This window comes from Synchiropus splendidus, chromosome 19 (genome assembly GCF_027744825.2).
Source record: "Synchiropus splendidus isolate RoL2022-P1 chromosome 19, RoL_Sspl_1.0, whole genome shotgun sequence".
In the NCBI taxonomy this organism is placed as follows: domain Eukaryota; kingdom Metazoa; phylum Chordata; class Actinopteri; order Syngnathiformes; family Callionymidae; genus Synchiropus; species Synchiropus splendidus.
The window spans coordinates 6,719,531-6,740,994 of record NC_071352.1 but is presented as its reverse complement, the minus strand read 5'-3'; the positions used below and the strand labels follow the sequence as shown (position 1 = coordinate 6,740,994).

At 41.8% G+C, this 21,464-nt stretch overlaps 1 protein-coding gene across 2 annotated transcripts in view; it reads left to right on the top strand.

The window, feature by feature from the left end:
• The window catches only part of LOC128750591 (adenylate cyclase type 9-like), a 35,931-nt gene extending 14,546 nt beyond the window's left edge, over nucleotides 1-21,385 (top strand). For both annotated transcript variants that reach the window (XM_053850864.1, XM_053850863.1), the window contains 9 exons: nucleotides 10,418-10,590; nucleotides 12,874-12,978; nucleotides 14,241-14,497; nucleotides 14,691-14,793; nucleotides 15,005-15,213; nucleotides 16,154-16,313; nucleotides 16,745-16,887; nucleotides 16,979-17,002; nucleotides 17,689-21,385. In XM_053850864.1, coding sequence (XP_053706839.1) covers nucleotides 10,418-10,590; nucleotides 12,874-12,978; nucleotides 14,241-14,497; nucleotides 14,691-14,793; nucleotides 15,005-15,213; nucleotides 16,154-16,313; nucleotides 16,745-16,887; nucleotides 16,979-17,002; nucleotides 17,689-18,946 — 2,432 coding nt within the window. In that variant the 3' untranslated portion in view covers nucleotides 18,947-21,385. The remainder of the gene's footprint in view (nucleotides 1-10,417; nucleotides 10,591-12,873; nucleotides 12,979-14,240; nucleotides 14,498-14,690; nucleotides 14,794-15,004; nucleotides 15,214-16,153; nucleotides 16,314-16,744; nucleotides 16,888-16,978; nucleotides 17,003-17,688) is intronic.
• The last annotated feature ends 79 nt before the right edge of the window (nucleotides 21,386-21,464 follow it).

Here is a 21,464-nt window from a genome sequence, read left to right as displayed (position 1 = left end):
CCGCCTATTGAAGTGAGGATGTGTTGGATCCCTTTTGATGAAGTTGGATTAGCACAGTTGTAGGCACTAATCTGACACAATCCAAAAAAGCTTGACAGAAGTATGTCTACTATTAATGATGCACAGGGTTCCAAGCTCTGAGCTTGACATTGGGGGGCGTTTTCCCTCGTTCTTGTTGATGTGTGTGACTTGCTATGCAACACTGCCTCATCGTCAGTCCTTGAAAAGGGTTGTTAAACGTTTGATGTACAAAGAGCAGTGGCGGTTCCTCTTCATATTTACTGACTTACATCGCTCACGTAGTTAAACTAATGTAGCACGTGTGCTAGCTTCTTCAGCTAGCACATGAGTATTCATGGCACGTATAAAGCGATAGTTTTCTTCGACTATGTCAGACCATCACATCAAAGACGCAATGATAATATCTAGAGATGCTTCGATCAGGGTTTTTGCTGCCGATGACCGATACCGATCACATGGATTGACAATGAATTTGTAATCAAAATGAGACCTTCTGTGTACATGATGTGAAAACATCAAATCATTTTAATTCAGACACGTTAATATACCTCTTCAAGAAGGCAAAAAATAGGGAAAAAAGCTTGCAGAGTGCAGCGACTATTCTTGTCCTTTTGACTATTCAGAAAAAAAAGCATTTTGAAGTGGGACGTCGCAGTTTGGTTAATTTCTTGAGACTGTGCTATGTCCGTGAAATATTTACAGACTGGCTGCTTGTAGTGGGACTCCGAGACAGAGAGCACTGAATTTATGACGGTTTCCACTCCGTACGTATTCAAAAGTTTCTGATTCAGGTGGCTGAACGCTTCACCTGACGACAGAGCCAGTCGATTTCGACGACACCTCAAAAAGGCTGCTCATCCAGCTCGGTGAAATTAATGATTTTTTCTTGGGCAGTTAGCTTAGCGTTCCGAAAGTCAGACCGGCGGGTGTTGCTAAGTGCTAGGTGCGCTAACAGCCTGCTGCAAACAGCCTGCTGCAGACCAGCAGTCTCACTTTCATGAGCCTGGAAAACTCTCCGTGCTCTGTCAAGTGCTGGCGCTTTAAATGGCCTATTTAATTTTAACACGCTTCCCTGCACAACATTTTCCCGTGCATACGCTGCAGGATGCACACTTTACATAACAGATTGACAGAAGCTTCATGACAGACTGCAGCTTCATGGCTGCTGCTGAGTGAGCAGGGAGTAGGGAGGAGCGGACCCGTCACAACCAGCTGTCACACGTGATCGGTTGTTGTGATCGGCAATGACAGGCAGTGACCGATCGATCGGAGCATCCCTAGTAATATCGCTTCGCTTTCCAAGACACACAGGACCGCATCAGTTACAGTTGGAGGTGTGAAAAAACAGGCACCTGAAACAATTTTGGAACAGAATGAAAGTAAAAAAAGTGCCTGCCATGGCAGGCTTATTTCTGCAGCGTGGACACTTCACACAGGTTTTATTCCTGAGGTAGATACAGTGTTGAAGCATTAGCAGTCACTGGGCGCGCTGCACAGTCTGACACGGTTAAAAAAAAAAAAAAAAAAGACAGATTGGAACTTTCAGGATGACGCCAGGTTGGGTAAGTTTCATGGATGGAATTGATGTGGTGGTGATGAATCTGTCCTGGCTGAGATTGACAAAGTGTGGGAGCGTCCTCTGAGAAATGAGTGAGGATGGGGTGTGAAGATTTTGTTGGGTTGGGGGAATGTCAAGTGTCGGTGGTTCTGGCAGCGAACCATGCAGCAGGGAAACAAGGATCAGAGACGGAATACAAAATGAGCCTGTAGAGTGAGAGACAGCCAAGCGAAAGACTCTGGAGGGATGTCAAGTGTTTTTATTGTGGGGCTGAAAGAGGGTCCGGAGTAGAGCCAGGGAAATAACACTGTCTAAATAAGGAGCATTTACTTGGTGTTTATAGAAAGAAAGGAAGGATGTCAGCTGATGATGTGTATTTGCAACAGGAAGAGGGAGAAGTTGGCGAGGCTTGTCGTGCTCCGGAGAGCGCACAAGTGCTCTGACAGTTTTTATTTTGGCTCTCAGATGTGCAGAAAAGCCTCGGTGAGCTACACTTGCTGGTTCTTTTTAACCAACTCAGGCTTATGTAACTCAAACCGGGAGGTCACTGGCTTGTTTGTGGGAAACAGACACTCCACGTGTAGGAGACAAGTGAATCTCCGTCTGACCGACAACATGTGGGAACTCACTTCCATCCAAGTGGGTTTTTAATAAGTTGCGTGGTTGAGAATGAAGAATTATTCAGTAGCTGAACACAAAATAGCAGATTGGAATATTAACAGTTACACAATAATGGTTTTGTTTATATAAGGCGTTGTGTTTTCTGTGTTCCCAAGGATGTGTCTACCTGTTTTTACCTTTGTTGTTATCTTGTGTGTTGTCTTATTGCATGTTAGTTTAATGTGTTACCTGTTCCTTTATTGTATTGGTTTGTGTTGTTGGTGTCTACTTGTAAATGCATTACTTTGAGTATGTGCTTTGGTCTGCATGTGTAGCTGTGGGTGAAGTGTATCATTGCATGGTGTGTTCAAGCGTGCATGTGTGTTGATTTGACTAGTGTGCGGCTGTATTTTTCTGTGGGTGGCTGGATGGATATACTGTATATTTGGTGTGGGTGTATTAGTGTGTGTTCTAGGAAGGCTGTTAGTCTTTGTGATGTAATGCACGTAGAAATGTGTGTGCATGTGTGTGTGTGTACAATGGAGGTAATGAAAGAGCGTGTGACAGAGTGCCACTCATCCTATCATTTTGTAATTATGTTTCACTTGGCTTGTACTTCAGTGAAGTGACTTGCTCAAGGGCACTTCTGTTGTGCTTCACTGGTGACCTAGCACCTTCTCCATGTCAGAGGTGCATCAGTAGCTTTCCCCCAGCATACTGCGCCTGCTCCCCTGACACAAACAAGCAGCACATACTGTATGTTGGGGCAGGATACTCTGATTTCCTCTCACCATTTAAGGTCTATCTAAACAATTCCTCAAAATATGGACTCCAACATTTATATTTGCGCCCATCATCTTGCTTTTCTGCAACAAATATCTCTGGACATTCTGCAACAACAATGCTAAAAACTTTTATTCATCCCGTCTTTTCCCTGCAACGACTGCGTCTCCACACACCTTGACCTGTAGTTCTAAAGCGAGTTTCACAGTTAACATCAACATCAGGGCGCTTAAATTCACTGCACGAGCTGGAGTTCAAACGTAGCGTGAAAGATCTAAAACTTTGTTGGCTTCTCAATGTCACACGTTATTCAGTTCAGTGAATTAAACACCTGTCTGGTAATGTACAGCCAGATGTCTCTCAGTTGTGCTGTGTCAGCGTTCAAGAAAGCGCTTCTATTATCGCTCCGCCGCGCTGGAAAAGGAAACGTCAGCGTTGTTTATCTCGAAAACTATTCATGATCATCTGGGACCTGTGCCAGGCTCAGTAATGGGGTCCGTCCCCGCCATTGTTTGAGCACAACTGTGAAGCCATTTTAGGGTCACTCGGTAAAAATAGAAACATTCGGATTATTTAAAGAAAGACGGCGCAACACAAACCTCATATCCCACCAGCTCCAGAGAGACCTTCCAAATACTAATATTGTCCGAGTGGCTGACGGGCAACTTCATCCATCAAAGCTGAATTTTAGATGAACCCATTTTTCATCACTGCTCATGTCACTTCCTGGAAATATGTTGGTTTCACCCCGCAGCTGATACAAGAGCACAAGCTGAGAGACGTCTGGACTCTTAACAGAAGCAGGGAAATATCGACGCTGTGACTCATTAACGCAGAATCCTTTAAACACTTATTGATCGGCAACATTATATGCGGAACGTTATTATTTTGCTGCCTCAAAACAGCAGTAACTCAACTATTGATTCATGTTTGTATGAATCAATAGTTGTTTAACAGCTTATTGAGATTCCCATTTGTTTAAAGTTTTTGTGCTGCAGAGCGCCGTGAGGTTGTTGACCAGCATTACGCGTCGTTTTTGTCACTCGCTAAATTGGTGTTTTCTAGCTTGAAGTGCATCTTCCACATCAAACTACTGGGACTTCATTCTAGCGCACAGCAAATGCTTGTTGTTTCTTTCAGTATTTGGGACTGTGTGTAAACATAGCTCAAGTGTTTGTTTTTCTTTTGCGCGTGCGTTTATTCTGTTAGAGCCTGAATATGCGTTACTGACCTTGTGTGCTTTTGTCCAGTGTTGTTTGTTTTGACTGTTTGTGCTGCTATGTTTCAGCGTGTGTGACGATGTGTTTCCTGTGTTTTGCTCTGTGTTTGTTTGAGTTATTGTGTGCATGTGCTTCCTGGTTGTGAGTTGTGTCTTTTAGCTACTTCCTTAGTGTCATAATATTAGCACACAACTGTTTTTTTTTAATATGTTCGCTTCAGTGGTCAACAGAACCTGCGTTTGTTTGCGTTATAGCTATCCAAGAGTGTGTGTGTATATAAATAGTGTCAATAATAGTTTCAAGTGAGACGTCGCATCAGCTGTTGCTGCTGGCTTTGGACTTGTGGGTCAGACAAGGAACATGCCATCGTTCTGCTGTGGTGATGTGTGGTCAAGTTAGTCACTTTTTTGACCAGGTTTGCCTCTAGTGTCAGCGGCTCGCCGGCATAGATCTATAGTGTATAGAACGTGACAGAGACGATCCATGCGATTTTGCTTTGACAGATCGCCAATCTAATATTGCCCTGTATTTTGTGACTTACTGTAATCCCAATAAACACGTTTTAGTTTAATATGTAGGCGTATGTTGGTGTAAATAAAGTTGCAGGAATATTACATTGAATCACTAAACAAGACTGTTCGAGTCGCAGAATGGATTCTCGTGTCTTCACAAGGTCATGCGAGCTCAGCTTTTGGGATCACAGTCTGGATTGAAGAAATTCTAAATCAATTTAGAACAATCCCTGATTCTGGTGAACATTGGCACAAACTGTCTCTTAAGTCATTAGCTCCTTTTCTCTTTTTGCTTGCATATGAATGGAGGAATTGTCGAAACAGCCGCTACCATGTATTATTCATGAGGCTGTCATGGAGTGCAAAAGTCATCGAGTTAAACATTTATCTCGTCCCACGCTGAAGACCTTCTGGTGTGTCCTTCTAAAATAACTAACCTATGTGCAGTGTGACCCCCCTCCCCCACTCGTCCTTGCTAAAACTGCTGCCGAAAGTCCCACTGTGGGGGATCCGTATGAAAAAATAAAAATCATCTTTTTGTGTGTTCTGGGGGAAAAAGACGCCCAATTCTCCGAACAGTCCCACAGGTTTTCTCCTGTGCCACCTGTCGTCGCCGCCTGACAAGGACAGGATGTTCAGGGAGAGACAGAAGGGGTCTTGGTGATGCTGCCAAGTGGCGCTAGAGCTACCCGCCCTTGTAATGTAGGTGCCTCTGTGCCACCTGCTCTGCCGCCCTTCCGCTTCATCTCTTGGCCAGGGTTCACAAACCTGCCATTATCACATGATTCATGGCCAGTTTTCTTAAAGAAAAAAAGTCTGCCAACTGTCTCTTCTTCCCCTGGCTGCCCTCTGCTCTGTCCATCACAACTCTTTAGAGAAACATTTGACTTAGTGTTTGGCTGTTTTGTAAATAGTTTGTGTCACGTCTCACATGTCGGCCCTCGACAAATGTGCTTGTAGAGTGAGATAATGTGACGAAGCTCTCACCAGAGAAAGGTTATCTATTGTTCCCTCTCACTCGCAGCACTTTTATTCCCTGAATGCAGAACACAGAGAGGGTGATGCTTCTTTTGTAATAACCCTTGTGTATGTAGCCAGGTTTGCCATGGACGCACACACGCCGAGGTGTGGAAGAAACCAATCTGCTCAAACAGCGCGGCAGTGTCCTGACCTTTCCCTTCACAGCGTGACCTTTCGATGAGAGCCGTGTCCTAATAATGAGGGGTCCTGCTGAAACGATGGCTTCTCTTTGTCTGAATCACGTTTTACTGCCTGCCAGCAACGCAATCTCAGCTGCTGCACCTTTATTTTTTAACTTAGTGCCTTGCTGGATTGAAATCTTTGAGCTACACACAGGCTCATCTGAACGCACTTGAACTGCGGTTGCCATGTTTGACCCTCTATAGGCGATTGGACATTTCAAAATGCTTTAACATTTCAAAGGTTTAACCTAGAAAATACAATTGTCATTTCATGGCAGGGAACCGGAGCGTCTCACTCACATAACTGCTGTGACAGTACCCTTGACTTCGGTGGGAGCAGGCTGCAACAGCAGGCGCCCTCTACCATTCAAAACCGGACGCCCTTAATGCATTATTAGTGCCGGTATAATGCCCAACTTGAAGACACTGAATTGTGTTTCTGCCCCGTAATTTCACCGAATATGATCCAAAATCTCAGATTCTCAAACCTTTCGCAACCGTACTTCGGCCATCGCGGGCGCCATATTTGTTCACTGCCGTTATTTCACGGTGATCTCACGAGTCGCGACACTCGCAGCATGGAAGCGCACTGCTTTTGATGGGATATCTGACGCCTATGACCGGAGAAAGTTCCAATCTTTAAACAATCGTTCACAAAACTAACTCATTGCTTTTTAATCGGAGGAATATTTGGCGCGTCCGAGCGGCAAGCGGATGACCACACAGCCCTTTCAGTGAGTAAAATAGGGATCAAAATTTGAGTAGTTCTATTTATTTCATCAAGCGACAAGCCTTTGTATATGTATTGTTTGAATGAATGTTGTGGTTGAGAAAGTTTAGAAAACAGCTGATACCACTTCATGCTTATTTTGCATATAATATATATGAAAAATATATATGAAAATAATATATGAAAATTATGAAAAAATAATATATGAAAAATGGTCTAGACACAAGGCTGTACACACGAAGGCTTGTAGTAAGGGAAAGAATCATGATAAAAATGTTATCGTCATTATTATTATTTTAATTACTCAGGGTCAGCCAAGTAAAACAATTGCCCAGGGGACCCCTGCATCTCATAGTGTTACTGTGGCAACAGTTACTGAGTCCAGGTGTGTTAACGCTTATTTGACTCAGATGCTTGTTTGTCGTTTATCAAGTTAATGTGGTACAAATAGCCTTGTTTTTTTGCAAAGCAAGTCGTTGACATGGTGTCGGGAGCGTGTGGGATTAGGGGCGGGGTTATGGGCTGGGTGTGGGGTTTTGGACGCCAAACGCCTGGTCAAGAGTCACATGGTTCTCAGGTAAATGACTCCTCAATATTCAGTGTGATTTAAGCAGATAGCTGGCTTGGCAGTGTGAGTTCACATTTTCTAGGTGAGTCTCACTGCGAACCTTGCATGAAGCAATACCATTTACAGCTTTATTTTCAGAACTGTGTCATGTCCTACTACACCATCTGGAGCACTTTTAAATTGGCAGACAGTGAATAATAAAATGTTCTTTTTTTTAAACTGTAAATACACCACTGACTGCATTGTAATAACTGAGTAATAACTCAGCAATATAACTTTTCTTGTTAAAAAGGGCCTGAAACAGCCCCTTTGCTGGTGTCTGCTCACACTAATGTATTAAGGAATATAAAACAGATGAAAGTTCGTGTTCTTTCCACTCAAGTTTGCAGTCTGGATTCTTGCTGACTCACTCAAACCAACTTTACGCTACCTCTTCCTTCCTTGCTCCAAAACGCTGAATAATATTTTCACCAAATTAATCCCTGCTGCCACGTGCCATCGCTTTCATGTTGCTAATGTGACTCAACACCATTATCCTAGTAAAAAAAAAAAAAGCTCTACAGTGATGGCTCAGTGGCCCAGAGATCTCCACTTGATTCTCTCAGCTTTCGTTTTCAGTCAAGTGTTCGCTGTAGGATTTGCATTCAACGTGACCAGGAAGCTTTATAAGTGACCCACTCTGACTCATATTGCTTGGCGGGTTTGAGTCTGGAAGGGCTGTGATTGAAATGAGCGGGACAGATGGCAAACGGTCTGCCAATCTTATTGAGAACCTGTCTTCACTTGACATGTATCTACTGTTGTGGGCTTCATCTGCTTCAATTTACCTGCAGATCTTGGTCATGCTGACAGAACATGACACTTACAGCCAGCTGCTCCCCTGTGATTAATGTTTCTTGTCTGGCTGTCAAGTTGTATTTGGGATTATGCACGAACTCCATAAAGACTATTGCTTTTATACAGTACTTTGGATTGTACACTGGATTGTACTGATTGAAACTTGGCAGTTCAACTTGAATTCTCCTGATTTTTATTTTATTTCTTTGCTGACAACGTTGTTTGAACTACCTGTTTAAATTCCTGTGACAGTCTTTTGCAGCTGGGGGAAGTAAAGTCAGGCCTGGGGGCCAGTAGTGGCCCTGGCTAGATTTTACGCAGCCCTTGGTCAATGCTGACTGGAGAATGCTTTTTTTTTCTTCACCAAATGTGACCTTCAGTTATAATTTAATTTGCAACTTTTTTCCTCCAAAATGGGGTGAATTTAATTGATATGGTTCTAACAATATTCAGTACAGCACTTGACCCCATGTAGCTTCATCTCACCCCTGATTTACAATCACATGGAGTAGTTTGTGTGAATAAATTTGGGGATTTTCTTTGCGAATTCTTACTTTTTACTTCAAAATCTATTAAATAATTGAAAGGAAAAGGAGAAAAACATTGCTAGAGCATAGCATATATTTTTCCATCTTTGAAAACAGTATCAAGTACCACCTTCTATTGGGATTAGCAGCCACCTGGTGTGTTCACGCCCACAGTCCAGTAAACATGAAGGACATCTTCTCCTGTGACTCACCCTGTCTAGCAGTTTGACTGTGAACCAATGAATGAACAGGGAACTAAAGGAATAATAAAGGCACAAAGCTTTCACATGTCCTATTCTCCGAGCACTTCACACCCACTGTGCAGTTGATCGAACTCACATGGGTCACATCCTGTCTTGCTGTGCATGTAGAAATGCCCCTGAATTTAAAAACAAAACAAAAAAGGACGGATATTTTTATGTACTGCGATAAATCATAAGTTCTGTCACCCACTGTCTGCACCAAGGTTCTGTCAGTGAGCAATGCTGACACACTCTTGTTAAATCGAAAGTGTGTCCGCTTTCCTTTCTCTCAGTTAAAAGTTTGGTAACATTCAATTTTAAAAGACTTCAGACACCGCTATGTTACTGATTAGATCGAAATAGAATCATTAAATGTCACACAATACGATAAATTCCTCCTACGTCCAACCTACACACATGTGGAGCCGAGTGGCTCAGGTAGTTTAGCGCACGAGGATGGCAATGAAAGTGGCACGTGGCAGTAACAAAGAAGTAATTCTCCGCCTCAGTGGTGCAGAATGCCACTGAGACATAAAGAGGATTTCACAGACAATGGAAAAGTGTTGCTTTCTGACTGTACAGGCCATCTGACTTCATAACCAGCTTCTTGTTTTGCTTTTGTCCAGTCATTTTCGTGCGTCATGTTACCATGGGTCGTGACAATAACAGTGAGTCTAGTCGGCGTGATCTTTTTGAAATGCTAAACATTAATGCTGAGAGTTGTAAGTGTCTGCTTGTGTTGCATCTCTGACTAAAGAGTGAACTCAAAAATTCAAAAAATAATTTACTACTAATAATGTACTACCTACTAACACTCTGGAAAGGCTGACATAGAGACAAAAATGTTCACACATACCTTCATTTTGAAGTCATCAATTAACTGCTGTTTGTTTTGGGAGGAAACCGGAGTGCCTGGAGGGACACACAAATGCGAAGAGTTACTACCCAAACGTGGCCTCTCAAACGTCTGAATGAGGACCAACAGAGGGGTCAGAGAGGGCTGCGATGATAAAAGCAAGTCTGACACTGAAAAGGACTAAGACCATTAGGAGCTTTATAAACCAATAAAAGGATCTTGAAATTGATTCTGCAGCTCACAGGAAGTCGATGCTGAGAGTTAAAAACTGCTGACCTCTTTCTTCACTCGAGTGACTGGTTTTGTCTGGACCAAAATATTCCGGTTGAAGGGCTGTTCTGGGTGAGCACACCACTGTTATGATGGATGATGGCGAGGTTTTTCTGAGATTTGGAGTGAAGCTGCTGCTTCTCCACCACTTAAAAACATGCTCTGCAGGAGCGGACGGTCCAGGTGTATTTTGAGTTGGCACATGCCTCAGCAAGGTGAGAGAAGTGATAACAAGCTGATAGACGAGTGAGTGTGCAGGTGGACAAATATTTTCTCCAAAATTCTCGTGGTCATCTGATGCATTTCTCACCAACACACAATTAAAGGAAACGTTCCCTCGCAACCAATGCTGGATTGTGCATTTCCCGGAGCCTCTGAGGTCTTGCTGCTTGATCAGTCCAGGCACTGAATTTTCCTCTGCATCTCAGAGCAAGCTAAACATAGATGCTCGCAGTCCGGCTTCTGAAACTGTAAATGTATTCTGGTTGCAGGCCTGAGGACATACCTGATCTCAGGAAGGAAATCCGAGCCCCACGCTCTCTGTGGCTGCTCCCAGTTGGGTTTATCAGGAGCAGAACAAGTAGAATCTTGGTGCGCAACATCAAGAGGCCACTCGCCCGATGGAGCCCCCGCCGCCTGCTACCTGCCCCCCGACAGCAACATGGTCAGTGTTGTGATCTAAGGTGGACATGTGTGCCTGTGCTTTTAACTGTGTTTTCATGGAATTCATTAAAAATAAAACAAAACATAGAGGGAAAGGGCATCACCAGCCAAACAAAAAACTGAGACAAGTTAGCAACAAACATGGAATAATGGAGAATATTGAACTCTTTCGGATGGTGTCAGATAGTAGAGTGAGGTTCAAAAACTCACAGAACAAAACTAGCAAAAAGCGAATACATGTGAGGACAGAAGGAGATCAAGAGAAGGTCAGCTTCACCTGCGTGGGACCATGATCTGACGCCACACACTGGAACCAGGAAGCTCTCTGATTAGCTGACTGGTTCCAACTGGGTGTCATTATCTGATCAACAAACCAGTGGGAGAAACAAACAAATAAGGAATTTTAAGCGCAATCCAATTGTATTGACTGGTGTTAAAATGTCAGTTTTAAATCACTTTTTCATGATTATAATATTTATATTGTCATATATTATAGTGAAAATATTTTACTATAGTTCCTGTGCTGCAAATCCAGTGTTTGAACAGGAATATTTTCTGTTTCCTTTCAATGAAACATTGTTTTTGTTTTTATATTTGAAGTCTATTATTTTATGATCTCTGAGTTTTCCATCCCCAAAACAGTTGCTTAGTATATTAAAATTTATTTATTCTTAATCAGTTTCCAATGGTTCAAATCGAAATACAGACCATAACAAGTTGCATTACATTATATTTTAAGAAATGAATTAACTAGTGAATGGGTGGGGTTGGAGGTATTCAAGAGGCATGTTGCCTTAACTTTCATTTTAGTCTGTTATTTAGGAGTAGCTTCTACACCTTCATAGATGATCGTGTGCATGAAGAGCCGATGCTCACATCTTTCACTCTTACTTGTGAGTGAGATAAACACCCTTTTATTGCACTCATCTTGACGTTTCAATTGAATTAGCAGATGTTCCCAACCTTGAGCTGCCTGAGCCTTATTGATTTCTCCACTTGTTTTTGGCTCTCTCTCGTGCCAAAATCTTCTTTCTTGTGGAGCTGGTTCTCACGTCTTTTTTCATGTTTATGGAGCTAAATACAACATCCTCTTGAGACGAGCTTGGAATGTTCCAATAAATCTCCGGATTCTACGACGCCGTTCCCCGTATGGTTAAATTCATAAACCTGTGACTTTGTCAGTCCTCATTTCCCAGGAGCACCACATGATCCCCTTAAAGCTTCCTGTCAGTGCAGGTGCGGCGAGGGAGGGGCTGCTGGGAAGAAAGAGCCGTAGCAGGAGAGAGGGATGATTGGAGGAGCAGCGGGGGTCCTTGGTATTATAATGAGATAAAGCAGAGGCGAGAGAGATGCCCTTCCTGAGGCTTTCTGCCTGACGACTGCTCCATTTACTGCTGGCTGCTCTGCACACACACACACACACACACACACACCTGCTGGCTCTTAAAGCGTCTCAACCTCAGGATGTGTGAAGCATAATGAACGCTAATGTGAGCTGGTAGGAGGGATGGAAATTCTATTTTAGTTGTCGCATTATTGAATAAGTGCCTTCTCTTTTTTCACTTTCTTGTGGGCAAAACATAGCCACAGCATGTCAGCGTTTCCCAGCAGACTACTTCGTAACGGAACATTTTGCATCAGTTCTTTTCTGGTTGTCGAAGTTTTTTCTTTTTGCTAAATGCTGCTTCAAGCACTGCCATCTGGTGGACTGATAGCGACTACAGCAACATATTTAGTGGGAGAACTTGTCTTTGTTGAAAGTCATACTTCTGATTAAATTTTTACGTTTCAGTAGCTATAAAAGTTACGACCGTCCATGTTAAATTACGTAGTGGCCAGAACTGGCCCCCAGACCTTGTGTTAGGCACATTTTTTTATTTTTATTTTTATTTTTCGAAAACTGAAAAGTATTACCTTGCTTCACACCCACTTCACACATTCAAACACCCATTTTTATTTTTATTTAATTTTTTTATAGATTAAAAGCAGAAGCACCGGTAAACCAAAATCAGACAGTGTCATTGTTTTGTTTGAAGTATTTTTATTTATGTAAATGTAAAAAGTTGAAGGTGAGTCTGATGATTCAACATAATGCTACTTGAGTTTAAAAAAAATCCTATTTAAAAATCTGAATACTTAAAAAAAGAGATTTTAATCTTTAAAAAATATAGAAATAAATAATATTTTTCACACTGTATCTATATAAATTGTATATATATAATAATTCTTTACTATGTTAAACATGGGAACGACATTTAATGTTCTTCTCACCTGCTTCCTGCAGTCTTCCTGTGTGTCCTGCAGTGTCGCCCCTGTTCCAGTGACTGATCACGTTGTCGAAGAAGTAGAGGTGACCAGCGGCTGCCATGATGATCTGAAGACCAGCAAGGTGATGTATATTTGCTAAGAATTCCCGGAGGCTGCAACCAACCCTGCTTTGCCGCCACTATTCTGACTCTCCTCTCTGCATCTGGTTGAACAAAGCAGTCGCATTAAAGTCCGCTTATCACAGCTCTCAACCTGTTTACTTGGTTGAGAAGATTCGCTATGTTCTTGCAGAAATAATTGTTTTTAACAACGGGGGACAGTGTTGGCGGGAACAACTGCATGCAGCATTCACAGATTTTAGAGTAGATCATTTTGTCAGTGGACCAAATGTTTCCTGCTCAACGTGAAGCAGCCTGCAGCCGAGCGACTCTCCCTGTGAAGCTCGTGTTGTGCAATTAATAAGAAAGATGGCACTGTGAATAGTCATGAGTCATGAGGGATTTTGATTTTAAGATGGCGCTTTTAAGGACCAAAGTTCACTGTGTTTTTCTGATATTATTGCAAGTGCAAGGCCAAAAATTCGATATTAAGAATCGAGGGAACTTACTCAATAATGGGTTATCCTGAAGGCTTACAAATTTAGCAGAGAATTATGACTTATTTTGCAGAATATATTTTTTTCTGAGAAAACAAAGAATCAAAATGTGTCATAGAAAAAAAGCAAAAAAATAAAAAAATATGAAATTATATTTGATTCTTTTGACAATGAATGTAACTGTAATATTTAAAAAATAATTTAAATATAAAGAAAATTTCACATCGCTGTGGAGGTTATATGCCCCTAGAGATTTTTATTTTTTTACTTTTAAATATTTTTATTTAGGGATCTGCTCGAACTCTGATCAAATAATACACGATAAAAATGGAAAATGTGCAATATTTTTTATTAAAACATCTGATAAAAATAAACACTGCTTTAAAAAATATATATATATTGAGAATAACAGCCCAATATTATTATAAATATGTAATTGTGTAATAAATAATAATGTATGATATTGAAACACGTGAGGTTTATATATTTTTTTTTAAAGTAAAAATAACACGATGTGTTTTTGGGATTTATATTTTCCAGAGAGGGTGTCTTAGAGTGCTGCTCCATTGAATGTAAACACTATAATGCACTCTAGATATTATACATTGTGATAGCTTAAGAGAAAGAAAGTCAGATGTTGGGCAAGCGTTTAATCTTTATATCATTTCAGCAACTCAGTGAACTGGTTCAGGAATACCAATGAGCCTGCTTGCCAGTTGAAGGCTAAATTTAGTAAAAAGGCTAATCTTTTGGACTGCGAGAACATGGCCCTCTCCCTGTTTGACCAGGACTCCTCGGCTCAGAAGTTCTCCTCAGCAGTCCCTGCACGCCGCAGCCCCCGGGCGATGAACGGTCTGTTCAGTCCACAGCTGGAAGCTTTGAACAACAGCCAGACGTCGCTGTGCGAGATGCTGCAAGAGAAGGAGAAGAAGGCTTGGGGCGGGGGAGCCCTGGGCATGGACCACTCGGCGCTCATCCCACTGCGCTCTAAGAACTTCAGAGAGCGGAGCGATGCCCATTTTGTGGATGTTATTAAGGAGGACAGGTGAGAATAATCTGTAGCTGTTGAAAACCTTCCAACTTTTCTTTGTTCTTTTGTCCTCTGCTTTTATCTTGTTAGAATTGGCTGGTGCTTTTATGAGCCGAAAATGAGCCAGGCAATGGCGTGACCCAGGGTCCGAGGTCATTTTCGCAGACAACCCTTCCTCACACGGTGTTGACTCTAGTTTCTCTTACAGCTTGATGAAGGACTATTTCTACAGACCTCCAATAAACAAGCTCAGCCTCACCTTCCTGGAGAGAAGCCTGGAGTCCAACTACAGAATAAGCTACCAAGAGGAGGTTAGATGAACTATGAAAGCCATTCCTGTGCAACTTTTGTTTCATGCGGTCCCTCCCGTGGGAGCGTGTTTATACTGTTCAGATTCAGTAAAAAACTGCGGCAGACTGAAATCGCCGCAGCACACGGGCAGCCGTCGATTATAATGCAATCGCGCCCTCTTTCGTCAGATAGCAGAACTGCATTCAGCATCATGGATTTTTTTTTTCCCAGGTCGAGACTCAAACGGCGGCCCAAACTTTCGCCAGCCCACGGTTCAGCTCGTTTCTGGACATGGTTCTCTGCTGCTGGGTGTTTTTGGCTCTCTCTCTGGCCTGTTTCCTCCGGCCCCTGGTCACTCAGCCCAGTCTGCCCGCGCCTGCCCTCATTCTGACCGCTGTGGCAGCTTTGTTGGAGACTCTGGCGCTGCTACTGGCGGTTCGGTAAGACTCCAGAAATACTGCTACTCATACAACTACAGCTACTCCTACTACCTTTAATAATACTAATGGTTGGTGGCCATTGTTAGTTGTCGATAATCACCATTACAACAACAACAACAAACATGGAGGAATCCCTGAACAAAAGCAAACAAAAGCATATGTTTGCTTGTGTTCAGGAATGTTTTTCGCTACACAATGGCCAGAGTTTACACTACTCTGAATGTATTTGAAATTCTTATAAAATTGAAATTCTTATACACATATTTTCAAGACATGAAAAGAGCTTTAGTTTAAATAAGGTGAAATAAAAACTTGAATATAGCCACCATCGTGATCTATTGTGCTGTTGTCAAACTGATGCAGAATAAACAATATTGTGTTTTTTAAATGTATGTATGGGTCCATCATTTAATTCGGTAATATATCACATTCATTCAAATTGAAACATGTGGCTTCTTGTGGCTTCTTATACCATTAAACTGCAAATTGAGATTAATTAATCACAAATTCTCAAATTAACTAGATTATTTTTTTAATCGAATCCCATCCCATTTATACAATTTATTATTTAAATAATTTTTCATTTTCCATTCTTATGTTTGATAGCTTTTTTTTCTGATGCTTTGTGGACGTCTTTGATGTTTGTTGTGTACCTTTCATGCCTTTGATGTGTCTCAGTTGTGATTGGCCGCTGTGACATGTTGAATCCCCCCAATGTGCCACTAATATATACTGTATATACTGTATCTATATATATATATATATATATATATATAATCTAATAATTATATATATATAATCTAATAATAATTATGGAGCAGATCATTACAGTTCAAGTTCATCATTTTTTGCTTGTAAATATGTTCATATACATCACCTTTTGCCGCTTTTGTGTTGTGGTGTTGCAATAACGCATTTATTTCTGTGTGCTGTCCTCCAGCATGGCTTTTTACCTGGACACTGTGCTGCAGTGCACACGGACCCTGATGAGAGCGATGTCCGGTTGGGTGCCGCGGCACCTTATAGGTGCCGTCCTGGTGTCTCTGCCCGCTGTGACCGTCTTCTCTCACGTCTCCTGTGACATGCAACACTCCATACAGGTGACTGCTCACCGCCGTTTATTCATCGAAGCGGGAGGGTGACGCCGTTGCTGTAGTTGCATCATGCACTAGTTACAAAATTGTTCTGAAGCTATTCGGAGTTACAATAACCGACCCGTTTCATTAAATTGTTATGACTGGAACCGTAAATTTGGATGGGCCTGCAGAGAATTGAGTTGTCAATGGAGAAGTTGTACCTCATTAAATTGACTGTTTCCTGTCAGAGGAATATTTTTATTTGCTTTTCATTTAGTTTCAACAGGATTCTTACTATAAAAGTTCCCTTTAATCAATTCTCACTTTTTAATTTTAATGGTTATACAGCATGTGTGAGTGTTAGAAAGGGTGCCCCCAAATGGTTTAATCTTTAATCCGCTAATTTCCTCTCCATTTCAACCTAAACTCGCCTGTGTTGTCAACACTTTCCTCAGTTCAACACGTTCATTTGCTGCGCCGCCATCATAGCCATCATCCAGTACTGCAACTCCTGTCAGCTCAGCTACTGGATGCGCTCGACGTTGGCGACAGTGGTGGGCGTTTGTCTCCTGCTGCTGCTCTTCACTTCCCCCTGCAGGTACCTCAGACACTTGAAATCATGTTTCAGATTTCACGGCTCAATTCTAATATTGTGATTAAATCCAAATGTGTTTTTTTCCCCCTTCTAGTTATGCTACCACTCTGTTTTTCTGGTGAGTAACAGGAAATTCGATCAATATTTGAACCAGTCTGTGTAAACATCAAAATAAAACCAGTTTGTCGTGAAGTAACAGGTAACAACATCTATCTTGCATTTTAAATGCTTAATTTAATAAATATTAGGTAATTTATCAACCTGTTTTGTCTATGTATATATATATTTAGTGTCGAACAACGACTTTCTTTCATTTTAGTTGCTTTGAATTTTGATAAATTTTACTGAATATTCGCCTCATATTTTTTTGCTTTTTCAGTGAACATATTACTAAACATACTTTTTTGCTTTGGCTGCATTTTTAAAAAATGCATTTCATATTCAGTTACACTGTCTTTTCTGTTTTTCTTAATTTTTTCATGATTCTCTCATAATTTTAATCAGTTTTAATTTTGTATTATATTATTTTATTTATTTATTTTTCCCCTGATAAATATGATACAATTTCTCAATATCATCTTTCTTTTGTTGAAATTTAGAGACAATAGTTTTAAAACTGAAAAACAAAAGCAAAATTATATTTATTGCTAAATATTGTTGGAATCCTTGTTGTGAGTAATATTTCTATTGTTTTGCAGAACTATTTCGCAAGTTGTTTTTCAGTATCCTCTCAGATGCCAGACAAGCCTCGGGTCCATGGTGTTGGCATGCTAACAGTCTTGCACCCCTGTCTCCTCTCTTCAGGCTGGACAGCCACCACAACAACAGCAACAGCTCCGTCTTGATATCAGGCAGGCAAGCGGGTCATGACCCACAACTCCGCCCACAGGATCTGCTCGGCCCAGAGGCCTGTGTGGCCTTTTTCCTGCTCCTACTTCTGGTTTGGTTCCTCAACCGAGAGTTTGAGGTCAGTTACCGCCTGCATTACCATGGCAACGTGGAGGCTGACCAGCACCGCATCAAGATCCAGAACATGAGGGACCAGGCCGACTGGCTGCTCCGCAACATCATCCCTATACATGTGGCCGAGCAGCTGAAGGTCACGCAGAGCTACTCCAAGAACCACGACAACGTGGGCGTGATTTTTGCGAGCATTGTAAACTTCAGCGAGTTCTACGAGGAGAGCTACGAGGGCGGAAAAGAGTGCTACCGTGTCCTCAATGAGCTGATCGGGGATTTTGATGAGCTCTTACGGAAGCCTGCCTTCTCCAACATCGAAAAGATAAAGACAATCGGCGCCACCTATATGGCGGCATCGGGGCTGAACACTCAGCAGTGTGCCGACGCGGCACATCCTCACGCTCACCTGCGTGCGCTGTTTGAGTTCTCCCTGGAGATGATGCACGTGGTGGACGACTTCAACAAGAACATGCTGGGCTTCGGCTTCAAGCTTCGGATCGGGTTCAATCACGGGCCGCTGACCGCCGGGGTGATCGGAACCACCAAGCTTCTCTACGACATCTGGGGCGACACGGTCAACATCGCCAGCCGCATGGACACCACCGGCGTGGAGTGTCGGGTGCAGGTCAGCGAGGAGAGCTACTGCGTGCTCAGTGCCATGGACTATGAGTTTGATTACCGTGGCACCGTGAATGTCAAAGGCAAAGGTCAGATGAAGACCTTCCTGTATCCGAAGAGCCTCGACAGCGGACCTGTGCCACAGTACCAGCTCTCTGTCTCACCCGAGATCCGGGCACAAGTGGACGGCAGCATCGGCCGCTCACCGACCGACGAAATTGCCAGCATGGTGCCCACAACCAACACAAACAAGACAATGGTGCCGAGTGCCAGCGCTGGTTCGTCCACGCACACAGGTCTCGGCCAGGGAAGGAAGCTGTCGCACTGTGGGGACCGACAGCTCTCAGCTCTGACTCCTCACGCTCGCAGGTCTGTGTCTCACAGCGGCCTTGTGTCTTTACCCACCACGAGTCTGGAAGGAGCGGACCACAAACATCTCGCCATCAAGAAGGACAAACTTGGTGATGACGTGTTGAGACTTTAAAATGTGGCACTTTCAATCCTTTACCCTTTAACAGTGTTTCTGAATGAATAGCTCGATTCAAGGTAGCACATGAGACTGTGGAGGTAAATCTCTGCCGCTGAGTTTTGAATGCTTTTTTGTTTTGAAAGATTCAAAATGTGGGTTTTTTTTGGACTCAAATTGTATTGAAAACCTTTTTTATTGTTTCTTTTTTTATATTAATTCAGAATTTTTATTTTTCTTATTCAAAACTCTTTTTTTCTCCACATTCAGGCTGAGATTGACCTCCATATGAGACAGGACTCAAATGGGAAACTGTCCTTCAGCAGAGCTCACCGCCTCCTTACTTGATAGATCTTTCACCTTTAATTTGATGTATTGAAGTGCCTTTAGAATAGATCAAAGCATGGATTTAGTTTTTTTTCTTTTAGGATGAAAATAAAGGGAATTATTGTAACGCTACTTAATAATTTGGCACATAATATTTGGTTTCACTTCGCAGCAGCACGGTGGTGCAGTGGTTAGTGTTGAGCAAACTTTGGGTCTGTCTGAGCGTCTCTGGTTTCCTCCCACAGTCTGAAAGCAAAGAGAGGATAATGGATGACTCTGAAATGTCCGCAGGCGTGAGCGTGTGTGTGAGTGCTTGTCTCATGTGTACAAGCCAGGGTGTCCCCCGCCTCTCACCCTGTGTAGCTGGGAAGGAAGATCCAGCAAACCCTCTTCATGCCAATTCATTTGATCAGTGTTTACAAATAATGTTAGCTTAGACTTGCTGGATCTGTCTTTAATAAATACCCATTGGAAATATTAACATTTGCCTTTTATCAACCAAAGAGTTAACGGCTTACAAAATAGTATTAAAATTTCACTTTCAATGTATTAAATAAAGCACCTACATTTGCTTTACTGTAATAGAACATGCTTTACTTTATAACGTCACCTTTTATCAACGTGAATATGGAAATATAGACAAGGAGGACAAAGACTCAACACGTGTTGATAGAATGTGCACTAAATAAAATCGGTTTTGTGAGCTGCATGTTGTGTGACTGTGCTTGCATGAAAACTGCGTGTGTGTATTCGTGCTCCGTCGAAATCAATATTCAAGACAAGCGGTGCCTTGAATTTGTGACGCTGAAAAGTTTTTTTTGCCGTTGTAAAATTTGAATTCCTTATAGACGTGTCCGTCACTGGCCAGTCCAGTTGTGTCCTAACTGATCTGTGGAAGTGTCTTTAACTGGAGGTCAATTTGAGGCAACAACAGTGTGGGTTACCGTGGGTTTCACTGTGTGCTAGCTGACCTAGCTTTTCGGGGACTCAGTGTGGAATGTTTCAAACAGTTTTTAATTTTTAAGATTTTTCCCTCGTATCTTTAGGGTCATAATCTTAAAGAAACAAGGTTCTACTTTCTTGGTTTTGCTGAGTAAAAATAGAGCATGGTGTTGCTTATAATAGCTATTACTTTTTGAGTGGTGCCTTGTCTTCTAAACATACAAATTGGCTTTTGGTTGTTTTCGTTTCATTTTCTTGTATTTACCTGGTTTTAACGTGACAATTTTTCAAATTCACAGTAATTACTGCAGCGAGTGACTCAGTGTCTGATTGTGAGCATGATCTTTGCCGTCCCTAAATTATATATGAAATATGATTGACAGCACGGTGGCAGTAGGAGCCTTCTGATGCCAAAGAGTGTCATCGCCATCTTGTGAATCTTCTTTGAAAAACTTTTGTCATACGGATGAGATATTTACGTCTTGGAGTCACGGCTCCATGATTGAACTTTGACCCTGTTGTATTGCAATAAGACCGTAGTTTGCTGAGTGAGCATTAAGTGCCTAAAAGAACAGTTGCCGTATCAAATGTTATATTCTTTTATTGCGCTTATAAATCATTAAAATTCATACCTAGGTCTTGACCAGAAAATCTCAAGTCCACTAGCTTTAACTCATTTGTTGGTTAAGTAGACATAAAAAAAACATGTTTATTAGGAAGTAAAACATCCAATTTTCTTTATATAAGCTCTTTAGGATGACTAAATTAGCTTTCTTTGCTCGTAGGCCTTTAATCTACCGCCATTTTTTTGCACTTGCTGCACATTAATGCTTATGTACAGTGCTTTTTGTATTGTGTCTATAGTCATTTTTATATTCTCTACATCAGCGCATGTGCTAGAGTATTGAATATTTTTAATCACTTGCATGTATATAAAGTGAATATAAAAGTGTGTTGTGTGTGTTTAAGAAGACCGTTCAAGTGTCGCTGAGGATAATTTTGTCTACTCTTTGTGTTAGATACGAATGCAGTCGATCAGTCTTATTATACGTGACCAAAATAGAGTCGCTAGTAGATGCTGGTGGGCGCTAAATGGGTAGATGGATATAACCCTGATCAAATGGGCCTTTTTTTAATTTATAATGTGATAAGTATACTGACCGATGAAATTGAACATTGAATAAAGTTCCTATCAAATGATGTTATTAGCATTTGTAATGCTTTATCTTGTGCTGTGTAAAGTAAAATATGCTTGTCCACCACTGAA